The sequence below is a fragment of the Gopherus evgoodei genome, chromosome 6 (assembly GCF_007399415.2).
Source record: "Gopherus evgoodei ecotype Sinaloan lineage chromosome 6, rGopEvg1_v1.p, whole genome shotgun sequence".
Classification (NCBI taxonomy): Eukaryota; Metazoa; Chordata; order Testudines; family Testudinidae; genus Gopherus; species Gopherus evgoodei.
This window is the reverse complement of record NC_044327.1, coordinates 71,284,946-71,297,690: the sequence shown is the minus strand read 5'-3', so window position 1 is coordinate 71,297,690 and position 12,745 is coordinate 71,284,946. Positions and strand designations below refer to the sequence as shown.

General features: G+C 41.3%; 1 protein-coding gene across 9 annotated transcripts in view; it reads left to right on the top strand.

Annotated features, from left to right (window-relative positions):
* Positions 1 to 12,745, top strand: part of PAM (peptidylglycine alpha-amidating monooxygenase) — a 237,785-nt gene that overhangs the window by 178,005 nt on the left and 47,035 nt on the right. For all 9 annotated transcript variants that reach the window (XM_030566386.1, XM_030566385.1, XM_030566384.1 and 6 more), the window contains 2 exons: positions 3,810 to 4,000; positions 5,035 to 5,106. In XM_030566386.1, the coding sequence (XP_030422246.1) occupies positions 3,810 to 4,000; positions 5,035 to 5,106 (263 nt within the window). The remainder of the gene's footprint in view (positions 1 to 3,809; positions 4,001 to 5,034; positions 5,107 to 12,745) is intronic.

The window sequence follows — 12,745 nt, the reverse complement described above, 5'->3', positions numbered from 1 at the left end:
TGTTTCCTCTCCAGAATTTAGTCTAATCACTTGTTGATTAACAGGAGAAAAGTCTTTTAAGTTGCAAAATTTTAATATTCCAGCAAAATCATTACTAAACCTGGGATGCTGGAATGAGAGGGGTCAGGGGGCCATGACCCTCCCACTTTTTGAAAGTGGCTGGGCCTGCTGATCCACATTTTGCCACAGGCCCCACTGCTGCCCCTCCTCTTCTCCATGAGGCCCCGCCCCCCGGCCAGGCTGGCTGCTGGAGCCCAGTCGGGGAGACCGGGGAGCTGTGGGGAGCTGAAGACTCTTTACCTGCCCTGAGCAGAGTCTGGAAGGTGGAGACATGGGCCGGGGGCTACTCTCAGGTCCACCCCACCTCGGGCAGCTGGCAGAGTCCAGGCTTCCCATCCCCACTCTAGCTTCTGACTTGGGCATGGGCAGGGCCTCAGGGGAAAGAGGGGTAGAGGTGGGAGTGGAGTGGCTCTGGTCCCCTACTTTTGGGAAGGCTCCACCACCCCTGTTTAAAACTAATCCCCTGTTAACTTCCTCTCATCAGTCCATGTTGAAGTCTTTGGGAGGTTTTTATTGGGGTGGTTTCTTCTGCAGTCGTCTGTGTGTGTCAGTTTGCTTGTGAAGTGCTATGTTTGAGCAGAGTAGTAGAGTGTGTGTGTGTGTGTGTGTGTGTGTGTGTGTGTGTGTGTGTGTGTGTGTGTGGTGCTCACTCGAGTGTTTTCAGATCTTTTTCTTTCTCTTTTCCTGAAATTATAGGAAAGCATGCCTCCTTCAGTTGTGTGCTCTCTCTCTTTCATTGGCTTCATGCTTTCTGGTTTGGCTTAAATGACATTTCTAGCTCCTGAGTATGCCATCTGTTTAATGATATGCAACATTTCTTTAATTGCCTTTGTTCTTCTTATGGCAAGATAGACCCAGTTTATTTTTAAAAGTAATTGGAACCTTCTTTTTATTTGGTCCATTTTTTGAGATGTTTCAATTTTATTAGCATTTGAAAGAAAATAAAATTCTGTTTTCAAAAAGTCCATGCTCCTGTTCTTTATACAAAAGGATTTAGTTCTCAACACAGTCTTTTTAAATTAAATACTGTACTTCTTACAAAGTCTTCAGCTTTAAATAATTAGAGTTGTTTCTTTGAAAGGATAATTCTTGTCTTTTAGAGTTGAGAGTTTGCTTGTGCACTGCCAATAATTAATTACCCATCACTATAAATATTCTACATGTAAATGTACTCTAGATTAGCAAGGTCCCTAGATTCCATGTTGGTACATAAAGCATTTTACCATTTACACAGCAATGACATTAAGAGCTTTGCATTTAGCTAACATATTTGCAGGTATGCATTTCACAAAGGCATCTATCATTTCAACATTTAAGAAGTAAACGTTTAAAACATCTCCAATTAAACATGTTTTTCTCTATAACTTCTAAGAATACAAGCAGATTTTCTGGCAAGAGAGTGGGGGTTCATAGAGCCCAGTTTACCTAGATTTGTTGCTCTGATAGCACACTCTACATTTCTTGTTTACTGTTAGGCCTCTGCTTAAAATGGTAGCGTTTTCTATGGTCTGTCCCCTTGAGGTTTACTCATCTTTGGGAGACAGAAGCAGGAAGCTTCTGGAATTTCTTTGATCAGCTTTAGCATTTTGTAATATAAGTAGCTATACATGTATATTATTATAATTCCAAGCATCCTGGCTATAACATCCTTCTAGCTATAGCTTAATATTCAGTAAAGATGCAAACAGTTTTAATGATGTACAAAATGTTGTTATAATTATATAAATCTAATTTTTGCCTCAATATTGAGGTCTCTCCCACACAATATGCACCGCAGCTCAAAACATCAGTAACAAACTGAACTGCAACCCATATCGTCCTTCTAATCTTCATGCACATGTCGAGCAGTAAGTAAAGATGTGCAAGAAAACATCCTTGGGCTGTATTCATATGTGCCCATAGCAAAACTATCCTGCATGTTGTTGGAGATTTCTTAACTACGCCAGTGTGCTACTTACTGGCCATATAATCCATGAATTCATTACAGCTGTACCTGCCCACATTGCACAATAAGATCTAGAAATTCCTCTGATTACTGTGGCTCTGCAAGCCAAGTGATGGATTCGAAGCTTGTGCATCAGGCAGTGTGTCTAGGGTAGCCACATGAATCTCTCTCAGTTCTTCCATTCGTTAAAAGCTCTCATTCATGAAACTGAATATTTCTCAGTACTCTGAATTTAGGATTTCAGTATTTTAACTAAAACTTACTATTCATAAATTATTTCCTTTATTTCCTAGAGAGTGTCAAGTATATTCAATTTTATTTCTTAGAAATGTTGTTTTGACACTATCAAGATGTGTCAAGTGAACCAGAGTCCATTTCAGAGTTGCACATCATTTTGCTTAGGTTTTAAAGAGCAGGCAATTATACTGGCAGGTATCAGAGTTAGACAGTGAGGAAGTGAATGATTTTTAAAAGCTTAAGCAGAGCTTGCCAAGACAGAGGCTGATTTCCGTGGTCCCCAAGGGACACTACATTTCCAAAGCATGGAGAAACCAATTCCCCTTCTGGAACAGTTTTTCTTGTCTCCTCTTCTCTGACTGGTGTCGTTATTGTTGCTATGGTGAATAAATGAATGCTTCATGATGCCACTGGAAAAGTCAGCATTGACGTCTTTTGCAAACAGCTAATAGTCCGCCCCCATACCTTTTTTATGAGTCTAGTCTGTCTGGCTAATTGTGCAAACTAATTTAAAATGTTTCTCAATGTAAGCCACCTTTTGTGAACCTTTCATTAAAAAGCTGGTCTACTGAATTGTCAGGAATACTGAAGAATGTATCTACCAGCATGCATCTATAAATATAATAAATAGCAGTCTGTTGAAAGAAAAAGTGGTTTGAAGAAAAAAATCAGACCTATATAACAATAGGTCATTTATTTAAGTTATAAAGTATTTTTTTCTGAAAAACTTGCTTTTCATATTGAGTGGTTTTCTCTTGAATACAGAGTTATGTAGCAATACAGAATAGTCCTTCTCAAGCTCATGAGTAACAGTTATTGATGAATTGTATTTTGCATCATTCCTGCAACACAGGCTGCTTCTTCTCAGATGCTTGTGATTACGTTTTTTTTCTAGAGACTGCAGTACCACCTTATCTATTTGGGAGATGTTTATGATGTCTTACTATGTACTGAAACAGACTGTGGTGCTGCATTATTCTTCTCATGTCTGGCAAAAAATGGAAGAATTAGATTGTGAAAAAGATAATAGCATTGAATGCTAGCTACTGAAATTAAACGTAAATTATTTGTAATGATTTGTAAATAAGACTTTTCATCTAGGTTGAAAGACAGTGCAGCAAAGAATATTTAAGGGGTGAAATAAATGGTTGATACTTGGTTTATCCCCTTTCAACAAACAGGCACATTGTTGATGGTAACATGCCAAGAGATACTAGGGGTACTGGGGGGAGAAAATGGGAGAAGGGCAGTTTGAACACCCCACTGACTTAATACTACTTTCTTTTTATTCAAAACACAAACCATTCTCAAGGGTTTCTTGGTTTACTAAGGAGTTTCAGCAATCTGGTATTCTACAGTGTAAACAGAAAGAAGCCACATGTATTGAAAAGCTGTGGTGTGTATTTTATTGGGAACTATTTTTAAAAAGAGCTTCAGTGCAACCTTTTTATCGATTGCTGGCAGACTAAAAGAGATGTTTTTTCTTACATTTGGTAACATCTGTATGTGCAGCTCACATTTTATTCTCTCACTCTTAAAAAATATATTCTATATTGTGTTGCTTTAGGGGCACAGCCAGCGACGAAATGTGCAATTTCTACATTATGTATTACATGGAGGCCAAACATGCTGTTTCATACATGACCTGTACACAGAATATAAACCCGGATATGTTCAGAAACATTCCACAGGAGGCAAATATTCCTATTCCAGTCAAGTCTGATATGATCATGATGACACATGAACATCATCATGAAGGTAAAAAAAAATTGTCTGAAGTTGGTTTTACTCTTTGTTTGTTATATGAGAGACAGGCTTAACTATGCAATTTGTATATAAGGATTTTTATAAGAATCTAGATATGTTCTTTTGAAATTTATGAAATGCATAAGTCTGAGATGCCATTGTTAATAAATGCTGATTTGTTGGTAGCAGTGATTTGTGGACGTTTGCTTTATTAGTCTTTTATCTACTTCTTTATTCAGGATTGCCATGTTTCCTTCTTCTCATGGTCCAGCAATGTTTTTATCATTACATTACATGGCTGCCCGTGCAACTAAGGTGTCTCTCAGTTTTTCCAAAGTGTCATATCCTATATTGCCCATTAAGAAGTGTTTAGTACTGTAGTTTCCCTGTCCCATTTGCTGCGTAGTTCAATACATCACTTCCATGATATTTTTAGCTTCTGCTAGTTGAATGAGAGAGCCCCAAGGTTTTGCCACACACTGAGCTCTCTCATACATTGCTCCAGCTCTAGACTGTGTATCAGGCATTCATAAATAAGCATGTGTTATCTGCTGGGTTAGAACATAGACTAGAAGCCAGATATCCTAGGTTCTGTCTCCAGCTACCAGTTCATTGTAGTCCTGATCTGAAATCCATTGAAGTCAGTAAGAGTCTTCCGTAGAAAGTAGTTTTAAACTCTCTCTGACTTGCACATTTTTAAAATTGGTGTAATGCCAATCTCTCTTTGTTTCACAAAAACTTCGTTTGTAAAGCACTTCCATCCTATGATCTGAAAGTAATATATTGTAATGTCACTAACTCTTCCTGTTTAATTTTAGAATACTTAATTGCAGTGGTCAGCTGTATGAAACTTAATATATTATGTTTTAATAATCTCATACATGTATATCATTTACTGTACTACTGCTTTGTCTGTTTTCCCCAAGCAATAGAGACATATAGAAAGCAAGTGCTTGAGTTCACTAAACAAAAAAAAAAAAGGAAAAGGAAAATGTTAAATTCAGTCCATATACAGAGATTATTGGTATATTCTTAACCTTCTTTAGAAACCAAGAAAACAGATGATAGTTCTTCACTGAAGCAGCCAAAAAGAGAAGAGGAAGAGGTTTTGGATCAAGGTACGTATAATAAACCCTAGCCATATTTAAAAAAAAAGATTAATTAACTTAAATCACTGGTAAACCACATCCTGATTATATTATGAATTAATGTACTAGTATTGTTCTTTCCTTTTATCATCTAAAATGTAACGCATTCTTTACAACTATGTTGCTGTCCTTTATATAATGAATAATTCAGGAGGTATTGGTCAATTACCGGTCTCCAGCCTTGCAGGTAAAATTCATTAGTGCAATTTAATCTCATTAGATTTCTCTGTTCCTGGTTTAATTTGCGTAACACCATTCTAATTTATCTGTCTATTCACAGTGCCGTAGCATGGGTTCACAGGACTGGTGGTTGTCTTACAGAATGATAATTGAATAACTGTTCTATTATGTTTTTATTTCTTTAATATGAAAGTATATATTAAATTAACAATCTATATGTGAGCTATTATTAGAAAACCATTTGAACAAAATCAGGGAAATTAAGAGTTAAAATTTTATTAAGAATGGCGTAGCAATCTTACATTCCTAAGTGTGGAATAATATGGGAAGAAGACCTATATACATATAAGGGAGTACTATCTTGTGCTTTGTATTGATGCAATATGTAATGAGTTGAGCAGAGTGTAACAGGGTTAATACTGAGCCTTTTTTTGCTATATTTAAATTGACATGTTTAAAATGTATGTACCAGTGTATTGCATATACATGGTTTGCAAAACATCTGCTATGAATCTTGTTCCTTTTTAATGCTTCTCAGAAGATACTGCATCACATCAGCCATTAACAGGTATATTAAAATTCGGCAGTATTTCTGGTTCTTTTGGACCAAATATAATACCAGTTCACTTGTTAAGAATATTGATTTGATATTACATTTTTCCCAAGGAGACACTATAATGTCAGTGAAGTTTGATGCATTTTTACTTGAATGTAGTTTGCCTTTTCAGTTTGGAAGTGCACAGTAAGACATAAGTGGAACTGGTAGATTATTGTAATGAGTTAAGTTGTCAGAGTTAATTTTATGTTAAAGGATAAGATTTTCAAAAGTGCACTCACCATTAGCCTTACTCTGGTGCCATTGAGGACAATGGTAAAACTTCCTTTTACTTTGATGGGTAGTGAGTTAGGCCATTGCTAAGAGCTTTTGAGTACCTCATCCAAAGTGGTACATTTACCACATGCACAAAACCACTTTGTAAAGTAAATGATTCAAATCACTAAAAGTTACAAATAAATAAATTGGAATTCAGAAAATCATAAGTTTTAGAGCAACTTGACTAAAAGTACTTTAAATTACTAAAGCCTGTTTTTACAATTGTGTATTTAAAACGCATCTTTAAGGAGGTCTACAATGGAGTTGGCCTTGTAATTTCCAGCTCAAAGAAACATCCCACAATAAATCTGATCAAGCTTGTGCACTAAATATCAAACGTTGCCACCGTGGCATAAGCCACGAGATGGGTTAGCCACCTGATTGTGTACGGAGGGCTTCAGATAGGATCATACTCGGGGCGGCTAGCCCATCCTGCCATTCGCAGTGCTCCAGGTACACTTCTATTTTTAATGTGCAAGCTGTGTCAGATAGCACAGGTACTTCTGCCTGAACTGAAAATTACACTTCTGGCTCCAGAGTAGATGCACCATTAGTCTACTCCAGCTGTATATTTTTATAAAGTAGTAAATTTAGGCTAATCATTCTTATTTGATGTTTCAGTCCAATACTAAATAAATCAGTCATTTTGTAAACACCGAAAAAGATTTACTGTGAGAAGCAACTTGTACCTTGGTCATGGCCACATTAACAATGAGTACTATAATATTTAGGAAGGTCTTGTTTTCTGTTTGTTTGATAGCATTCAGTAATGTTCAGAACACATTTATTTTTCTTAAAGATGTGATTTGAAACACTTCCAGTAGTTTTCAAAGAACAATATCTGCAATGCAGTCTTGTTTGCTATGAGACCACTATTTGGTGTGCACATCTTCATCTAACTTGTTTCTATGGAAACTGGATCTCCATTGTATTGTCCATTTGAAGTTAGTTGTGTTTTAAGACATCAAAACCCTTGAAGAGCCTAGATTAGGGAATTTTGTTTTGTATTCTTAAATGTTGATTGGGCCAGAGTCTCCTCTCATTCACACCACTTTTACGCCATTATAGTTTCATTGACTTGAGTGGAGTTATTCCTTTTTACACAGGTGCAACGAAGGGAGATTCAGACCCACTGATTTTTGCTTTTTGTCTTTAAGATTTTTCCTCTTCCTAGCAGCTGTTGAGTGTTGGTATAAATCATGTCTTTCTTTGTATTTATAAGCCACTGCTACAATGATACAATCACACAGAAATTATATCAAAATAGACGCTAACAGAGGAGAGAGAATTCCACAGTTCTTTGCAAACCACACAGTCAGAGATGTCTGTGGACACAAAAGCACATCAACTCCCATTCACAAAAGACTGGCTCAGGCTAGTAAGGTGTACAAAGATACTAGGGAACTGAAGGTGGCCTATTAAATTGCATGCAGTTATGAGTGTTCTTTTTTTAATAAAATAAGCCCTTAAATTTGCTCAGAGAATAGCTTCTTAGTGATAACTTATCCTTAATAATCTTTATTACTTATTGGAGAAGCATTTAAAAATACTGACACGTTTGAAATATCAGAAGGGTAGCTGTGTTAGGCCTGGTCTACACTACACTTTTAAACCGATTTTAGCAGCGTTAAACTGATTTAACGCTGTACCCATCCAAACAGCGAGGCCCTTTATATTGATATAAAGAGCTCTTTAAATCGGTTTCTGTACTCCTCCCTAACGAGAGGAGTAGCACTAAAATCGGTATTACCATATCGGATTAGGGTTAGTGTGGCCGCAAATCGACAATATTGGCCTCCGGGCAGTATCCCACAGTGCTCCACTGTGACCGCTCTGGACAGCAATCTGTAGTCAGATGCACTGGCCAAGTAGACAGGAGAAGCCCTGTGAACTTTGGAGTTTCATTTCCTGTTTGCCCAGCGTGGAGCTCTGATCAGCACGGGTGGCCATGAAGTCCCAAATCCAAAAAGAGCTCCAGCATGGACTGTACGGGAAATGCTGGATCTGACCACTGTATGGGGAGAGAAATCTGTTCTATCAGAGCTCCATTACAGAAGACGAAATGCCAAAGCATTTTAAAAAAATCTCCAGGCTATGATACAGAGTCCACAGCACAATGCTGCGTGACATGCGTAACGGAAAGCCAAACAATCAAATGGATGCTCATGGAGGGAGGGAGCGGGTACCAAGGACTCCAGCTATCCCGCAGTCCCCGAAAATTATTTGCATTCTTGGCTGAGCTCCCAATGCCTGTAGGGTCAAACACATTGTCCGGGGTGGTTCAGGGTCTGTCTTGTCAGTTTACCTCCTCTCCCCCTCCATGATAGAAAAGAGGAAAAAATTGTTTCTTGACTTTTTTCAATGTCACCCTATGTCTACTGCATGCTGCTGGTAGACAAGGTGCTGCAGCAATAAACAGTAGCATCCTCTCTCCACCCCTCCCCGGTGGCAGATGTTACAGTACAGAAGAACTGATAGCCATCCTCATCATGAGCCTGTGAGTGCTCCTGGCTGGCCTCAGGTGAAGTCGGCCAGGGGTGCCTGGGTAAAAATAGGAATGATTCCTGGTCATTCCCAGTAGATGGTACAGAACAGCTGGTAACCATCCTCATCATAGCAACTGGGGGCTGAGCTGCATCAGCCCCTTCCCTTTCCTGTGTAAAGAAAAGATTCTGTACTGCCTGGACTATCATAGCAGCTGGAGGCTGCCTCCCCCTCATTTTATCTCAGTAACAAGTCAGTGTTTCTTATTCCTGCATTCTTTATTACATCATCACACAAATGGGGGGGCACTGCCACGGTAGCCCAGGAAGGTTTGGGGAGGAGGGAAGCAACGGATGGGGTTGTTGCAGGGACACCCCCTAGAATGGCATGCAGCTCATCATTTCTGCGGGATCTGACACAGAGCGGCTGTGCTCTCTGGTTCTCTGATATGCTGGTTCTCTAGTACACTTGCCCCATATTCTAAGCAGGACTGACTCTATTTTTAGATACCATAAAGTAGGGATTGACTCGGAGTCATTCCCATTTTTGTCTTTGCGCCCTGAGCCGACCTCAGCCTGGGGCACCCATGACAGCAGCAGACAGTACAGAATGACAGATAACCGTCATCTCATTGCCAATTTACAATGGCACAGCAGACGGTACAGAACGACTGATAACTCTCTCTGCTGTCATGCGAAGGCAAATGAATGCTGCTGTGTAATGCTGCAGTATCGCCTCTGTCAGCGGCATCCAGTACACATACGATGACAGTAAAAAAAAAAAAAAAAGCTGAACGGGCTCCATGGTTGCCGTGCTATGGCATCTGCCAGGGCAATCCAGAGAAAAAGGACATAAAATGACTGCCTGCCATTGCTTTCCTGGAGGAAGGAATGACTGTTGACATTTACCCAGAACCACCCGCGACAATGATTTTTGCCCCCATATGAAAGTATCTTTCAGCCCAGAAAGTTTTTTTAAGTCATTTCCTATATTGTACCAGTATATCAAATACCACATTATCCACCCTGATCATTCATTGAAATTTGGTTTGTCTGTGAAAATTATTACAGACCTCCATGATGTAAAATTTATTTTATTGTAAGTGGTATGACTGAAGCCTTTTGAGAGTCATGCTGCCTTGAGCCAATAGAAGCCAGATGTTTTGTGAAGGTGAGGGGAGGTCACTAAAGGGAGAGAGAGAGTTAAAGAAGCTATATGGGTACGTCTGCACTACAGGATTATTCCGATTTTACATAAACCAGTTTTGTAAAACAGATTGTATAAAGTCAAGTGCACGCGGCCACACTAGGCACATTAATTCGGCGGTGTGCGTCCATAGTCCGAGGCTAGCGTTGATTTCTGGAGCGTTGCACTGTGGGTAGCTATCCCGTAGCTATCCCATAGTTCCTGCAGTCTCCCCCGCCCCTTGGAATTCTGGGTTGAGATCCCAGTGGCTGATGGGGCAAAAATCATTGTCGCGGGTGGTTCTGGGTACAGACTCACCCCTCCCTGAAAGCAGCAGACAACCGTTTTGCACCTTTTTTCCTGGGTGAACTGTGCAGACGCCATAGCACATCAAGCATGGACCCTGCTCAGATCAATACCGCAATCGTGGATGTTGTAAACACCTCGCGCATTCTCGTGCAGTCTCTGCTGAACTGGGACCTGCAAAGCCAGGCGAGGAGGAGGAGGCGGCTACGGCAGCGCGGCGACGAGAGTGATGAGGAGATGGACACAAAATTCTTTCAAACCGCAGGCCCCTGCACTTTGGAGATCCTGCTGGTAATGGGGCAGGTTCTAGCTATTGAATGCCGATTTTGGGCCCAGGAAACAAGCACAGACTGGTGGGACCGCATAGTTTTGCAGGTGTGGGACGATTCGCGGTGGCTGCGAAACTTTCGCATGCGTTAGGGCACTTTCATGGAACTTTGTGACTTGCTTTTCCCTGCCTTGAAACGCCATAATACCAAGATGAGAGCAGCCCTCACAGTTGAGAAGTGAGTGGCAATAGCCCTCTGGAAGCTTGCAATGCTAGACAGCTACCAATCAGTCGGGAATCAATTTGGAGTAGAAAAATCTACTGTGGGGGCTGCTGTGATGCACGTAGCCAAAGCAATCACTAAGCTACTGCTACGAAAGGTTGTGACTCTGGGAAATGTGCAGGTCATAATGGATGGCTTTGCTGCAATGGGATTCCCTAACTGTGGTGGGGCGATAGATGGAACCTATATCCCTATCTTGGCACCGGAGCACCAGGGCATGCAGTACATAAACCGCAAGGGGTACTTTTCCATAGTGGTGTAAGCACTGGTTGATCACAAGGGACGTTTCATCAACATCCACTTGGGATGGCCAAGAAGGGTTCATGACGCTCGCGTCTTCAGGAACACTACTCTGTTTTAATGGCTGCAGCAAGCGAATTACTTCCCAGGCCAGAAAATAACAGTTGGGGATGTTGAAATGCCTGTAGTTATCCTGGGGGACCCAGCCTATCCGTTGATGTCATGGCTCATGAAGCCATACACAGGCAGCCTAGACAGTACAGGCTGAGCAAGTGCAGAATGGTGGTAGAATGTGCATTTGGCCGTTTAAAGGCGCGCTGGCACACATTACTGACTCACTCAGACCTCAGCCAAACCAATGTCCCCTTTGTTGTTGCTGCTTGCTGTGTGTTCCACAATCTGTGAGAGAGTAAGGGGGAGACATTTATGGCGGGGTGGGAGGCTGAGGCAAATCACCTGGCCGCTGATTACGTGCAGCCAGACACCAGAGTGATTAAAAGAGCACACCAGGAAGCAGTGCGCATCAGAGAAGCTTTGAAAACGAGTTTCATCACAGGCCAGGGTAAGGTATAACTGTTGTGTTAGTTTCCCCTTGATAAACCCGGCCCCCCCCTTGATTGACTCATTCCCTGTAAGCAACCCACTCTCCCCCTTCGATTACAGTTTGCTTAAGGAAATAAAGTCACTATCATTTAAAAATCATGTATTCTTTATTAAAAAGTCATTATAAAAAGAGGGAGAGAAATGACAAAGTATCCCATGTGTGGTTTGGGAGGAGGATAGGAGGGAAGGAAAAGGCTACTAAAAACATTTCAGTGTAATGACAGCCTTTTGGTTGGGCTATCCACGGGTGTGGAGTGGGCGAGTGCACGAAGCCTTCCCCCACGCGTTCTTACATGTCTGGGTGAGGAAGATATGGAACGTGATGAGTGGTGAGGGTGGTTACACAGGGGCTGCAGCGGCACTGTGCGACCCCACTGCTCTTCCTGAAGCTCCACCAGACGTTGGAGGATATCAGTTTGATCACGCAGCAGCCCCAGCGTTGCATCCCACCACTGCATATCTTCCTGCCTACACCTCTGATCTTCCTGGCGCCACCTCTCATCTCGAGCGTCCCTCTTGTCCTCACGTTCACTGGCATCTTTCCTGTAATTTGATACCACGTTCTTCCACTCATTCAGATGATCTCTTTCATTGCAGGTCACTTCCATGATTTCGAGAACATTTCGTCTCGCGTCTTCTTTTTCCTCAGCCTTATATGAGATAGCCTTCGGGTTGGAGTAGAGACACTTGAAAAATGTGCAGCTGCATGAGGGAGGGAAAAAAGGGAGAGAAGTATTTAAAAAGATACATTTTACAGAACAATAGTTATACTCTTTCACAGTGAACAACACTATTTGCCTTACATAGCACATGTGATTTCACTACAAGGTTGCATTTTGCATCTTAATATTGAGTGCCTGCAGCTCTGGTGTTACAGATCTCACAGACGCAGGCCCGGGCATCAGAATTCAGCTTGCATGTGTCCATGGTAAGCCATTGTCTTTCGGCTTCTGCAGCTTCATATACACAGTGCCCTCCTTTCCCAAATACCAAGCAAATCCCGTTCAGTGATGCTTCTTTCCTGTTAACATGCAGCAGCAGAAGCCACCCCCCCCCAATTCTGTGGGATGATCGCTTTACCCCTCCCCCCACCACATGGCTGGTATCATGGAAGATCACTGCTAATCACTCCCCTTCCCCCCCCATCGTGTGATAGCCAAACGCGAAAAAGCCCAGCGCTATTCAC